The sequence below is a fragment of the Rhinolophus hipposideros genome, assembly GCF_964194185.1.
Source record: "Rhinolophus hipposideros genome assembly, chromosome: 14".
In the NCBI taxonomy this organism is placed as follows: domain Eukaryota; kingdom Metazoa; phylum Chordata; class Mammalia; order Chiroptera; family Rhinolophidae; genus Rhinolophus; species Rhinolophus hipposideros.
In genome coordinates, this window is record NC_138060.1 from 53,021,037 (window position 1) to 53,036,832 (window position 15,796).

General features: G+C 41.4%; 1 protein-coding gene across 3 annotated transcripts in view; it reads left to right on the top strand.

Moving 5' to 3' along the window:
• The window catches only part of STAC (SH3 and cysteine rich domain), a 134,607-nt gene extending 120,435 nt beyond the window's left edge, over positions 1-14,172 (top strand). For 2 of the 3 annotated variants that reach the window (XM_081071934.1, XM_081071936.1), the window contains one exon: positions 12,422-14,172. In XM_081071934.1, coding sequence (XP_080928060.1) covers positions 12,422-12,520 — 99 coding nt within the window. In that variant the 3' untranslated portion in view covers positions 12,521-14,172. The remainder of the gene's footprint in view (positions 1-12,421) is intronic. The other variant, XM_081071935.1, reaches the window with a different exon arrangement.
• Positions 14,173-15,796: the final 1,624 nt, after the last annotated feature.

Below are 15,796 nucleotides of genomic sequence, written 5' to 3' on the forward strand. Positions count from 1 at the left end.
TGTATGTATATGCCTTCACTTCCTTGCTGTAGGCTCTCCCATCTCACTCCTGGAATGTTGACAGAGGCAAAGAGATAAGACATGCACAGCTCAGCTTTTGTCTTGTTCTGCCTCTCTTTGTCTTCTTGCAGCAGAGGGAGGTTTTCCTCCTGCCCCTTCTCTAACTACAACTCTCCTCATGTCATATCCTGTATCCTCACTACAGACTAAAATAATATACTCAGATACTCAGACCTCTAAGATTGCTATTAATATACTTGGGGATGCTTTAGGAAATTAGACATTAGAAATTTATTTTCTCTCCTAATAAAGTCTCAGTTAACTCAAATTTCCCATGTTGGAAGTCAAAAGCTTGCCACTGCTTCTATCTGCATTCATAATACAACAATTCTGATATTTTCTGAGGCAATCAATACCTCTGGTTAAAAATGATGAGGCTCACCCTACAAAGAAATACAAAATGAAAATTGCACTAATGATTTTAATACTCTCCTTCCTCAGTAGAGTTGCCCAAAACACATCTTGAATGTCAGTTTGGGAATTGCCTTCAAAGACGGTTTCCAAGCCCCACAAGAAAATCAGCCATTACTTTATAATTTTATATGATTTATAACTTTTTTAAAAAATTGTTTACCCAATTTGATGAACGATTTTATATGCCACACATGGCTCCAAATGACTTAATCACTTTCAAACTAACAAATACATCCTCAAAACATAATGATTTATCTTTTTATGGCTATTCAAAAGAATCTCTAAAAGAAAAATCTTTTTAAAAATTATAATGCAGAGGAACAGCTTTTTAAAATCTTAAATTTTCCCTCCCTTTACATTCAAGTAAATAAAAGTTACTAAATATGAGAGATAAATAATTTGGAATATCATTTTTCCTATATATTACAACAAAGGCTGGGGATGGAGTCAGTGAAATTGGCATGTTTATAAATGATAGGATACATTAGTTCACTCATTTTGTATACTGATTTGTTGCCATGTATTAAGAGCCATGAAATTGTTCCACCTCATGAATGAATAAATTCCCTTATCTATAATGTAGCAAAGAAAATAATCTAAAATATGGCAGGGAGGGGGAAACTATATGCAAAAACAGATAATAATTGTCACAGTGGTGTCCATATGGTGAGAATAAGAAAATTTGCACAATGGGGTGAGTAAGTCAACAATAATATAATACTTTCTGTAGTGGCTAGTGTTAGGAACCAAGGCAGTTTTGATGGTGTTATGATAGTATTATGGGCAGAATGCTGGAATTCAGACCCAGATCCCACTCACCACTCTCCCAAGGTAAATACAAAGGGAGAGAGGAAAATGGGGCCTGATGCCCTTTATTATTAGAAACACAGGGAACCAGATGGGACCTAGAATCCTGAAAGTCCTCCTCACCACAGCCCCACCACTGCCACCACACCACAGGCCTGTCTGAATCTCAGGATCCTACAGCACCAGATGGCCCATAGGAGAACGCGAGATCAGGAAGGAATGTGACAAAACTGGCACAGGAGACAAGATGACCTGATGACCTCCCAGAAAGGACCAGAAAGGAGATGTTTTAACAGATGTTGATAAAGCCCTGCTGGGACATGTCCAATCAGACCTCCTCTCTCTGGAGAACTGAGGACAGACCTAGGCAAGAGGATAGAGATCTTCAAAGACTGTATCACCATCTTACATGATGGTTTTATAAACAGTAAAGGAGTAAGTTAAACATTAATGATACAATAGTGGTAAAAAAAATTAACACAAACATGAGGGAAAACAAAAAAATGGAAGATTTGTTTAATGGCTTTTTTTTTTCCATTTAAATTACTTTCATAGTGTAAATTTTTAAAAACTAAATTTTAAAAGAAGCGAAGTTAAAAATACTCAGTCTTTTGAATCAGTTAGTGGAAACGTACACAGGGCTGCTGTGATTTTTCCTGGGCCTCAATCTTGCACATGCCCACAGACATAAACACAAACACACACCACTGCCAGCACCACCATCACCACCACATGCCACCGTTATTGCATCTAATTGCAGTAGCGTTTACTTATAGAAATGCAAGTATCCTCCAGAGGTGTATGCCATCTAGTGGTTTGGGGTTATCAAAATCTCTTATATCCTTAGGAAAATGGGTCACTGAGCTCTCTGGTTTCACAGTTTTACTTGAAATCTGCATTCTTTCTACTTATAAAAAATGCTTACAAGGTGTACCGATTTTAGGACAGACGGCATTTTGAAAAATTACACAACCTCTCCTTTACCTGGTCACTTGTGAACAGAATATATAAGTACCAGTATATATTAAAGAGATCAAAAGCTGTCAATGTGCCAGCATAAATTACACCTTGCAAAAGATCTCCTGCTCCTTCATTTTCTGCCCAAAATTGCTCGTTTTCCCTAGAGCTGGTGTTTGTCCAACACATTGCTTGCCCATGTGCTCCCCGGAGATAACAGAAGCCATCATCTGCCTATAAAGACCAGTGGCATCTGAGGGACTCCCCTTAACAACAGCACCTCTGGGGAACCCCACCACACCCTGTATCCCTCGCAGATTATATAAACCACTCTGTCTCCCACAAGAATATATGCAAAACTCTCACAGCTATTCCTTTTTGGATTATGATGCCCTGTTTTTACATCTGCTTCATGAGAGAGAACCTTTTATCTCCAACCTCTGGTTCACAAAGAATGAAAGAACAGATTAAAATTCTTAGACATTGTCACAATAACTAACAATTGTTATCAGTATTATCACTACTATTATTTTTAAATGTCATAATATATATTATACAATATTTATAAAGCTTATATACATTTCATTCGAGGTTCCATACATGCCCTATGAATTTTATAGGTTAGTTATTCACTATTTATATTTTATAAATGAGAAAACAAAGGCTCATAGAGGTCACGTGCCTTGCTTAAGAGGGCAAAAACCTCCTAAGTGACCAGACTTAAACATAGGTCTGCAAGCTCCAAATCAATACCTTTCACTCAGCCACGTGCCCTGGACAATGTGAAACAAACTGAACAGTACAGCACCATTTATTTAGTTTGGTTCCCAGGGAAGGCACATGTCATAAAGGCAAGTGCCCTAGGACCAAAGGGCCCCTTAAAAATAAATTCTTGCTTATGTGGGCATCCTAGTGAGTCATTCTTGATTCCAGGCAATGGAATCATCCTCATCAGACTGAGACTCCATCTCTAATGCCACACATACCCCAACAAAGCAAATGAGCATGTTTCCCAGGTGGATTCCATGCCAGTGCTTCAAACTTCTCCAAGTTTACCCAGCTGTATCCTTCCTGTTCCCAAAATTTGGAAAGTCTTTGGAATGAAATAAATTTGGGAAGGATGTTCATCTTTTTTTGGCAAAGTGTTATTAAATAATTTTGCCAGGATGTTTGATTTTTTTTCTCAGAAAAATCTTGCTCTTCCTGTTTGAGATTAGACATTGTTTTTATGCTATTAAAATACAAATCAGTGAAACCAGAAGGCAAATTAAAGTCTGCTCAAGTTGATCAATTTCCAGAAGCAAAACATCTGTTCAATGACTTCTATCAATTTCTTGGCCATATTGCCCCAAAAAAACACTTTCTGGAAATAGGTTCACACCTGCATTTTCCACTCTCACAGCTGAACTAACAATCGGCGGGGTGAGGGGAAAGCAAGACAACCCAGCCTCTTCAATTAGACATGCTCAAGACACAACATAGCTTTTCAGCCTGAACTTGGAGCTACGTGATCTGACCAGAATTCCTTAGGAAAGTGCCATAACCCCGATATTTGTCCAGCCTCGTGTATATTAAGACATGATCTTTGGACCCCCTGAATCAGAATTTGCTGAAAATGCAAATTCTTGATTCCACCTGAAACCTGCTGAAACAGAACCCCTCAGGATAAAGGCAGAGTATCAGTCTCTTTTACAAACTCTCAGGCGTTGTGAGCAAAGTGAACCTTTGAGAATGACCTTCATTTTTATTACCTCACTTGAAGTCCTGTAGCAGCAGGTTGATACAAAAGTAATTGCAGTTTTTGCAATTATTTTTAACCTTTTAAACTGCAATTACTTAAGCACCAACCTAACAGTTTTGTAATAATTGAAGGCATTTTTATTTCCAATCACATACTGGTCAACAAAAGCCACTAAAATCTCTTTACTGCTACACAAATTCCTATTTTCAATCTTTGTCATTAATGTGGTAACCAATTTTTGAAAAATGTCACCCAATTAAAAGAACATTTACATTTTAAAAATCTATTGAGAAAAAAATTCAAAATTTGTCTCCACTTTAGTATCCTAAATTATTTTAAGCGTAAAATTTCAAAGCATGCTTGTTAATTGAGGGAAGTATAATGTAGTAGCAAGAACATGGATTCTAGTGTCACACAGAAATGGATTTATAGCCTATGGGATTTTGGCAAAGTCACCTGTGAATATCAATATTCTCATCTGTAAAATATGTGTAGTAGCATCTCCTTCTTGATTTGGAGATGAGGGTAAAATGTTATCATCTGTGTAAAGCCCCACAGTACCTGGCCACCACGGGTGCTTAGCAAGGTCATTTGCCTTGCTGCCATCATCATTCAGAGTAAAGCCTAATGGAGAATTCATCTGCAATGGCCAATGCCACCTAAGTAAAATTACCTAGTAAGCATAAGAAAATAGCCAATATGATATTTATAACTCTAAAAATATAAACAAATGGTCGTTAGCAAGGAAATAGAAGAAATTTGATTCTGAAAATAAATGCAATGCATCTCTTTGATTAAATCACATTTCTGCCTTTGGGATTAATTTGTCTCAGTTATTATATTAAATTTTCACAGAAGCCTTGTCACCAAATAGAATTAAGTTACCCTTTTGTTGTGAACACAACTAGAGTCTGCATTGACATGAATATGTTTTCTGTATTTTTGAAATTTTAAAAATGTCCTTATAAATCAACTTTAAATATCATAAAGTATTTTTAATTACTTCTCATCCTATAGTTATGTCATTCCTCTAGAACTGTTTCTATTTATCATTTGTGTTCTATCCATCTTTAAAGAAAAAAAACAAATTATTTTTAGGTTATAAAATTGAACTGCATTTATTGTGGAGAAAATTTGGAAAATAACCCCAAAAGTAGAAAAAAGTAAATAAAGATCACAGGTAATTCAACCATCAAGCTATTATCAACATATTTCCTACTAAACTTTTCATCTAATTCACATTTTGATATCATATTCTATTTAGTTTCCCAACATATTTTTTAACTTAATCACTGAATGTTCATGAAAACACAGTTTCTAAGAGAAATGCAAGATGGTGGAATAAACACTGTGCCTGCATCCTTCCATGAACACATTAAAATTATAACTAAATTATAGAACAATCAACCTGGAGAACCACCTGAAGTCAAGCCAAACAGAAGTCCTATGACTAAAATATAACAAAGAAGCCACATCGAGACTGGTAGGAGGGGTAGAGACGCAGAACTGGCCCCAAGCCTCCATTTGGCATTTGGGAATCAGGAGGGATATCTTGGTCATGAAGGTTCCAGCACCCCAGAAGAAGCAAGGAACCCCAGCCCCACACACCAGGCTCCCAAGCCAGGAGTATGGTGGCAAGAAGAGGAGCCCCCACAACATCTGGCTGTGAAAAACAGTGGGGATTCCAACCATCCGAGTGGGATAGAAGACTGCAGGAAACCCAGACGTCCTCTTAAATGGCCCGTGCACAAGACTCACTCGCTCGCTCGCAGGCACTCACCTTGGGCTCCAGCGAAGGGATGGTGACTCAGGAAGACTCGGAGACATACGAGGGGCAGACTGAGGTGTGTGGCTTCAAGGGACGGACTGGAATACAGTCGGCATTTTCCCTGTGTGAGGTCCTTCTCCCATGCAGCCAGCAGTGGCTGCCATCTTTTCTGTGGCCAAATCTGAATTTCATTGGCCTGGTGGGCTCCTAGGCTCCACCCTGCTGACTCACTGAAACCGAGACAACCCCAACTTCCCCAATGCCAGAGGCATTTTCTCAAGGTTCAACCATCCCTGCCCACATTGCACTCTTTCTTGGAAAACTGTCAGAGTCTGGCAGGCCCCCAACGGGCAGCGACTGGCCTTGGTGTGCTCTGAGACTTTTGCTGAGTCACTCCAGGCTCAGACTGGCACCAAACCAAAATTTACATTAACTTGCTGACCACAACTCTTCCCGCTCTAGTGATTCCCTGAGACCCTGCCTTATCCAACTCTCATATCGTACAAGGCTCTATCAGTGGCTGAACCTTAGGGGAGCTGGCAGGTAGCAGCAGGCCTTGAGGTCTCCTGGCTCTTTGCAGAGCTACCCCAGGTCCAGTATTGGTGGCAAATATCCTCCGTTCGTAGCATGACCTCTCCCATGCACCTCCAGGTTTAGCACAGGCAGCAAACAATTGCAGGTCACTTTGCAGCTCCTACCAGGTAGCCATGAACAGTCATAGGCAGTGGGTGACCTGAGCCTGCACCAGAGCCCCTCGCAAAAGGCCCCAGAACCAACATACTTGGAGGTTGGCTTCAGAGCATAGCCCAATTAGCCCCACAAGTGGCACATCCAAAATGTGGTCTCAACAAGCACCACAGCCTGGTGGGGCAAATACCACTCAATGGGGTAAGCCCCCTGCGTAGCAGCCTGTAAGCTGTGTATGTGGCCAAGCCCCACAGCCAATCAGCCTGAGGGTCAATCTCACCCACCGATATGCCAATAGCATCCAAGGTTCAATTATAACAGGAGGGCACACACAACTCACACACAAGGAATACTCCTGGAACACCCAGTACAAGTTATCAGGGAGACTGTAGACTGTGCCTCTGGACCCCACTGGGCACGTACTACATAAGGCCACCTGACCAAGACTGGGGAACATAGCAGATCTAGCTAATACATAGAAACAAACAGAGAGGCATCCAAAACGAGAAAACAAAGTACATCCCAAATGAAATAACAGGAGAAAACCCCAGAAAAAGAACTAAACAAAATGGAGGCAAGCAACCTACCAGATACAGAGTTCAAAACAATAGTTATAAGGAAGGATGCTCAAGGAACTTAGCGAGAATTTCAACAAAGAGATACCAAGCATTAAAAAGGACATAGAAACCATAAAAATGAACCAGTCAGAAGTGAAGAATACAATAACTGAAATGAAGAATGCACTAGGAGGAATCACCAGGAGACTAGATAAAGCACTATACTGAATCAGCAATTTGTAAGATAAGGTAGCAGAAAACACCTGATTAGAACAGCAAAAAGAAAAAAGAATTTAAAAAAATGAGAGTTTAAGAGACCTCCAGGACACTAAGCATAACAACATTTGTGTCACAGGGGTACCAGAAGAAGAAAGCAAGAGATAAACAACCTATGTGAAGAAATAATGATTTTAACTTAGTACTTATTTCCTTGCAGTGTTTTCTTCTCGATCAGCCTCCTTTCCTCTGCAGCATGTTCTCTTTACATCTCATTACATCACTCTTCACCTCAAGAAATTCTCTCAAAACATTGAGACCGAGTCCTCCTTTAACCTACTTCATTCAATATATCTGATAATTATTCTTTCACTTATAGGCCCCTTGTTTTCTCTAATATTTTTAATGTTTTATATTAATAGTCTTGATCCATTCGTCTTGTGGCAAGTAGAATAACAGCCTCATAATCTAATCCCCAAACTTTGAATATGTTACCTTACATGGCAAAAGGGATTCTGCAGATGGTTAAGGATCTTGAGATGGGAGAGTCTCCTGTATTATCCAGGTGAGCCCAGTGTAATCACAGGAGTCCTTATAAGAGAAAGACAAGAGGGTGGGAGTCAGAGAAGTGAATGTGAGGATGGAAACAGAAATCAGAGAGAGATTTGAAGATGTTATGCTGCTGGCCTCAAAGATGGAGGAAGGGGTCAGGAGCCACGGAATGAAAGTGGCCTCTAGAAGCTGAAGGCAAGGAAACAGATTCTTAAAGTCTCCAGAAGAAATGCAGCCTGGACAACACCTTCATTTTAGAACTTCTGATCTTCAGAACTGCAAGATAATAAATTTGTGCTGTCTTAAGCCACTAAATTTGTGCTAATTTGTTATAGCAGCCAAAGAAAACAAATCCAGATTTCATGGAAAATGGACTTACAGATGTGATTACGGTTATAGACTCTATAACAGGAAATATCCTAAATTGTCAAGGTTGGCCTAGCTAATCACTTGAGCCCTTAAAAACAGTAAATGTATCTGGCTGGAGTCAGAGAAATGCAGCAGAAGAGGGTAGAAGAGAGATGAGGCAGAAGAGTAGATCAGAGAGAGATTAAATGTGAAAAGGACTCCACTCACCCTTATTGGGTTTGAAGGTACAGGAAGGACCGCAAGTTAGGGGATGCAGGTGACTTCTGGAAGCTGAGAATGACCCCTGGATGACAGCCAGCAAGGAGACAGGGACATTAGTCCTACAACCACAAGGAACTGAATTTAGCAATGACCTAAATAAGCCTGGAACTGAATTATCTCCTAGAGAAATGCAAAAATAATAATTATAATAATAGTACCTTGTTGACTTCTTGATTTTGGCCTTGTAAAACCCAAAGCAGTTAAAACTAGCTGAGCTCACCAGACATCAGACCTATAGAACTGTGTTGTTTACAATCACTACATTTGTGGTAATTTGTTATAACAGCAATAGTGAACTAATGCGCATCTTCAAATTGAATCAACTTCAAATGGTATTTTTTTACTCACATAATAAGAGTTCTGGTTACAAGCAAGTTCTTCAATTTGTAATTCAGCAGCTTGATCCCATAGTCAGGGATCCAGATTCTTCTACCCTTCAGCTCTGCCATATTGAAATATTAGCCACCTCCCCTCATGGTCACAGATGACTGCAGCTATACCAAGAATCCCTTCCAGACAAGGAGAGATTTTTCTTCCTAGTCTATCTCTTTGAAGAGGAAAACACACCTTCCCATCCTGGTTTATTGGCTGAAACTAAGTCCCATGGAAGCACTAAGAGAATCACTAGCAAGAAGAATGGAAACAGACTGGGACCATTAGGATTTTCCTGAGTCATGTAGCATAGGGATTGACAAAAGAACAAAGCCAGGGCTCTGCTGCATAGGAAGAAAAGCAGAAATGACTATTGATATCAACCAACAGTGTCTGCCTCAAGCGATTTACTTATCCTAGGACAAGGAGTGATCGGTGCAGAGCTGAGGTTCCCCAGCTGAAAAGATGAGTGGATCAGGGTGGGTCCAGCTCAGGATCCACTCTAGTGCCTTCAGGGGTGCTTAGTTGGAGGCACAGATAGTTATGCCTGGCTCATAGTAACTTCTGGAATCTAAGAGGCATTCATCCTACATCGGTCTGCTGGGCTGAGTTAGGATTTGCTTTCATCACCATTGCTCTTGCCCCTAGCATTCTAAATTCCTGCAGTTCATGAAAAACTACTTTTGCCTTCTTGCGAGACCTCCCATAGTCTTTCTGTCTCCATTCCCATCCACTGTGTTTTATGTGCTGGGGACTTGCCTCCAGGAAACATTTGTGCCATTTCTAATTTGCCCTACTTCCTGTCATATATCTTTCTTGGAGGACCACAGTCTCCTAATAGATGTAGAAAGAGAGGCATTGGTTGGAAAGAGGGTAGTGTGAGAAAGAAAAAGTATGTTTTGGCTACATTAGAAAGTAGAGCCCATAGTAAAAGAGAAATGGCTGGCCGGTTTTCTGATCTGGACAGATGCTGAATCTCTGAGCCTGGGACAGACCTTAGAGGGGGAATTCTCTTCTTTTTATCTTTAATCTAGCAGCACAACTTGCTTCAGTCATCTATGAGTTCAACTCCAAAGGTCTTATGGAAATTCCAGTCTGCTTGTGGAATGGCCTTCAGTCTCGGCATTAATGTTATGACCTTTCTTCTCCACCTCCAACCCCCTGTCTTTTCATGGGTATTTTGAGGGAAAGACTCAGTCCAGAAATAATAGGCAAAACTAAATATATATATATATATATATATATATATATATATATATATATATATATATATATATATATATATATATATTTAAATAAAGTGATTGCTTATCTTTTATAAGTGGCAGCACATTGGAATGCTAAGGAGTTTGGAGGCAACACAGAGGACAACCTTTGATGTTAATAGTTGGTTAGACTGTAGGACTTTAGCCAAGTAGGAGCAAAATGGAATGGGACTGAGACAATAGGGGCACTTAACTGTCAGGTAGCAGAATTTGGAGCAACACAGGAGAAGAAAGGGAGCACCAGTGAGTGGGTCAGCAACCAGATATCAAGTAGAGACAGGAGTGTGGAAAATCCAGTCCAGTCCCATAGTCTTTAAAAACTAGGGGGTGTGAAAGCAGGAGGGTGGTAGAGCTATAAATGCAGAAACCAGAGCAGAAATATGGATGAGTGGTATTAAAGTAAGAATAACAACAACAACTATAATTAACACGAAAAGACCAAAAATTTAATGCTGAGTGTTTAACTACCAAGTTGAACCTGCAGCCCAGCAAAGAATCTAGGCTCTGAGACATAGGACAAGAAATGGGGTAAGTCATTTACGATAGAAAATCATAACTTTTATGTTTTCTATTAGGAATGCAAGGTTTCTGAGCAATGCTGAGGGGCTGAGTGTAGCTGGGCTTGATAGTTAGGTAAGCACTGGGCTGGCTGAAGATGGAGTGCTGAGTATGTGGGGTGCTTCTGTTCTGTATAGACTGCACCCACCTTGGCATTGAAATGCTCAGCTCACCAGTGCTACACACGTGATGCACCCAGGTCAGGTCTACACTGTTGTTAGCAAGCTGAGTGCACGGTCAGGACTGGTCAGCCGTGGGAAGAAAATTGGTTCCGCCTTTGGGAGTCTTCTTTCTGAAAAGAGAGACGGAGGGGGAGAGCGAGAAAGGAAGAAAAGGAGAGGAGACAGGAGAAAGGAAAGAATGACAACAGGTAACCAGAGAAGAAGAAAAGAGGGGAGATGAGAGAAGAGGAAAAGAAAGAATAAAGAACTACTTTAAAGAAATCTATCTCTTTCTTCCACTTAGAATCCTTTAACACCCAACTGTTGGTTGATACCAAGTCATTTTTGCGCTTTTCCCATACTACAGAGCCTTGATTTTCATTCTCTTGTCCATCTCTGCTTTCCATAACTTAAGTAAATCCTAACTGAATTGATTGAATTGGTCTTATTCTCCTTGCTGGTTGGCTGGTTGGCTTGTGACCCAGTTCCAATCAATGAGATAGGTCCAGAAGGTCAGCTAAGGGACTTAGTAGGGTTTACCAGGGGTTTCCTGCACATTCTGAGCCCTGCCAGTATTTTTGGCTTTATCTGACACTATTCACCACCTCCATCCACAGTTCTAACTACTGCTCTAGCTAGTTACTCTAAAGTGGCACAATCTCTTGACAATGGAATTTGTTCATATTCTACTCACTTTTCCTTCCCTCCCACAATACTCCCCTCTCTTTGCTTAAATGTCACTTCTTCAGGGATATTTTTCTTACCCCCTAGGCTAGATAAGATTGCCATATATTGTTACATTGGCACCCTTTTCTTCACTCATTAATTCATTCAAAAAATATTAATTGTATATATTGTCAGTTTGCTAAGTGTTGGTCACTGAATAATTAGTGATCAAAATAGCATGAACCTTGCATTCATCACACATAAAATTAATCAATGAAATGTCTTTCCAGGCCTGCTCAATCAGCTGTATGAGAATGGCGATCTGTCTTTTTTTTTTTTTTTCACTACTTTCCCAGCTTCTGGAATGGTACCTAGCACATACGTAGTAGGCACCCAATGAAAATGTGTTGAATGAATGAGTAAAAGCAGAAAGGAGGGAATTGAGGGTCCGTAGACAACTGAGTTATCTCTGACTTGGCCTGAAGAGTAAAATGTTTGCTAGGATAATCAAACATCCAGTTTGTCTGGGAATGAGGAATTTCCCAGGATGTTGGACTTTCGGTGCCAAAATTGAGGAAGTCCCAAGCAAACTAATATAAGTTGGTCACCCCATTCATGGTCCAAAGGAGTTCCTCTGGTTCTCCCTCACTTTCCACCCTTTTCTACCCAGACTAATCTTCTGAGCTGATCTTTCCATTCCACCTCCAAATGAAAGGGAAAGTTTCCACTCTGCCAAGGCTTCCTAAGATGGTAGATTCTCAAGGTTTCCTTGATCCTCATTCGTCAAGCTGGATCTCAGAAAACATTCAATGACTGGACCTAGTTCCAAACCCAGGGTTCAGCCTATCTTTTTACCAAAACTTTTTCTCACAGAGTCAAAATTTCCCACCCTGACACTGCTCTCCCTTTTCCATTTTGATATTCTGCTGACCTTAGTCAGCAGGGCTTCATGCTGCAGGTTCTAGCTTCTTTCTTAGTGACACTGGTTTTTTTTCTTCCTTGGCATTCAGATCTGCCTGACTTCTGAAGAAGAACAAGATGGCTTTATCAGAGTCCTCTGTGGAAAGAAGAGAGGCCTTGTCCCCCTGGATGTCCTAGAAAATGTCTGATTGCTGGCCCCTCCTCCTCTTGCAATAAGCAAGCTCTGCTGCAATGCCTCATCTCACACTGTGTCAACCAAGAGGAGCTGTCACACTGACCCGGCCACCCAGGAAACAGTGAGACAAGACTCAAGGGCCTAAGGCTGTGGAGAAACAGCCACAAGACAGAGGGTCCATTGCACAGCATATCCAGGCTGCCCAAGGTGGGGATGTGGCTGAAAGAGTCGCTGGCAGAGTGAGAATCCTACCTGGTGGCAGCAGCAGGGTGGTAACCACAGCTGTCTCCCAGGACTCAACTCCCTCCCTGCCCATGTGGCCTAAGTTAATCCGCTGGAGTGGACTCCAGTTTGCAGTGTGGCCCCAGGGTGAGGTTCAGATCCATGTAGACAAATGTGATTCTGGTTCCAGACCTTTGTCCTCAGTACCAACTAATGAACATCATTACATGAGACCCCACACAGTCTCTCTGTGAGCATCAGGAAGTCATACTTCCTAGTCCCCAACATTCCAGGGCTCCCCTCGGGGCCCCTCACTTTGTGTTTGTGCTGTCTCTTCTGTCCTCCGAAGACATCCTGGTGATGTACATTAGATGTGAGAGCTAAGTTGATGTGGAGACACTTTGCAGACCAACTGCAAAGACCTGATCTGCCCAAAGGTGGCTGACAGGGAGTTCCCCCCTGCTGCTCTAGTGACCAACGGAGGTAACAGAGCAGGACACAAGGCATAGAGACAAAGGACAGAGTAGGGATAAGGTTACTTACCCCGTTACTTATTGAAGGATATACAGCCCTTTCAGTAATGAAGTCCTTTTCCCAAGGAGATGGAGCTGGGGAAGAGAGTGTGGCCCAAAGCCTCCGTGATATGTTTCACTTCCATTTTATATCTTCTGTCTTAGGGCCAGCATTTTTCCCTCGTGCCATCCTGTAGCACTCCCTCTTGCAGGCTGAGTCTACCTCCCAGAGAACCAGAAACCTGGAGGAAAACCAACAGCATCTTATGAGAAAAGTAGCCAACTTCGAATCCATTCTTCTTTAGGGCAGTATATTTTACCATAGCAGATGTAAATGGGAAAGAATCCTTAATGCTTCAGCCTCTGCAAGCGGAGGAACTTGGGGCCTATTTAGCATTAACTAGGGGAGTAGCTCTTATTCTGTACTTGTACTAATGTTTACAAGAATGCAATATACTGTGATGCCTTTCTCCTTGTTCAAACTTGCATCCTATTAGTCTTTAATGTGGTTAAACTTCAATTCACAATGACCTTGGAATCAGTGTCCATTTGATTTATTCTGTTACAGAGCAATAAAATCATTAGAACAATTGGCTTTTAAAAGACTTAAGTGGATATATCCTGTGCATGTAAGCATCGTTTCCCAAACCAAAGCATCATTAGTCTCCATTTGTTTCTTTTGTTACTGCTCAGCCTGAAGTTGGGAGCTGAAATGGGATGGCTGCTGCTGTCACAGTAGTTTGGATGCCTTACTCTCATTTTAAAGCCAGCATCTGAATTGCCTCCCTCTCTGATATAATGTGCAAAACTGAGTGTAGAGAGTCAGAAGGATTCTTTGAAAGCCAGGGTGGATACCATGACATGACTGCCGTTCTGTAAAACGGAATGCCGGACTACAAATGCTCTTTGCCTCTAATTCAATATTCCATTTAATAATAAAAAAAAAAAAAAACCACAGTGGCTGGAAGTAGCATAGAAAACATGTGTTCCGATTTCTTCTTTCTGGTGGAATATCCACTGAAGCTCTTAGGTACGGTGGTGCCACATGCTATGAAAACTGAATTTGCGTTTTAAAAACTCAGTTTGTCTGTTGCAGTCGAATAGGAGGAGGCTGTGGGGGCCAGCCTCCACGGGGTTCCCCAGTGATCCCTGCCTCTGGATATTCTTGCCTGTGTGTAGCTCACTGCCATATTGAATCAGGGCTGGTCTTATGTGACCAATAGAATACAGCAGAAGTGATACCACGTGACATCTGAGGCTAGGTCAAAAAAGTCCTTGCAGCTTCTGCTTTGATCTTTTGGAAGACTGACCTTTGAAACCCTGAGTCACCACCACCTAAATTGATCTACTCTGAAGCCACCATGCAGGAGAGACCCAGTAGAGAGACCACCCATTTCTTCAGCTGAAGAAGAAGCAGTGGGTCCTGCTGAGAACCCTGGCCAGGTTATAGATTTATGAGCAAGATAAACATGGTTAGGTTTCATTTTTAAGTCACAAAGTTTTGAAGTGATTTCTTATACAGAAATAGATAACTGGAACAGGAACTTTGTCATTTGAGCCAATGTTAGAAAGGAGAAAAAATACTCTTTCTGCACAATGAGACCCAAACGTTTTTGCAAATATCAAGTGACCCTCCACATGCAAGATATCTAGCGTGCCTTTAAGTTCTGGAGTTATCCAGATATCAGAGAAAAAGGCAACTGTTTCTCAGAGTGCAGATTGCCACAGATGCTGAGAGAGAGAGAGAGAGAGAGAGAGAGAGAGAGAGAGAGAGAGAGAGAGAAAGCAACCATTTCTTCTCCTCCTGCCTGTCTACAGAAATGGCAAGAATGAGGATAGTATGACCTACCAAAGTCTTGAAAGTTTCTAAGACTCAAGAAATGGCTGGAAGAAGGGCCACAGTTTCAGAATGAGGATGAGATGAAGGCCTCTGGAGACAAAGACTCTGATGAGGGGACAGAGAAGGAAAGTGCCAATATGAGAAGAACAAAGGGGTTGGGTGGCACAGTGTCCATGTGAGGGAGCAGCCTTGTACCCCCTCCCACCTGCCCCTGCCTCCAGCGGAGGGATAGTGAATATGTAACTAAACCAGGGGAGCTGTGCCCGACACTTCACCACCAAGGCCGGAGGACTTGGATTCTATCATGGTGAATTTGAAATAAAGAACTGTTTGAACCTTCCTCAGGGCTCCAGAAGGTGAAGAATAGAATTTCTTTCACCTCCATCACTAGCAGATATCTGAGACACCATTAGTGTGGGCAGTGGGGCTGAAAAGAGAGCCAACGTGTAGCTGTCCAGGGGGCTAATAGTAGGGTGGATTGCACAGACCACTTTTGCCCTCAACTCTACACACACCACACACACACACACACACACACATACACACACACACACTCCTCCATCAAGAGGAAGAGTCAAGCATCTGGGTTACATATTTAAAGCAAACCAGTGAGGTAGCACATGGTAGGAGCTTATTAGAGTTAGTCTTCTTTGCTATTAGAGAGAAAAATAAAATCAGTGAAAAGATCACAACATATGTAAATAGCCTGGTGCCA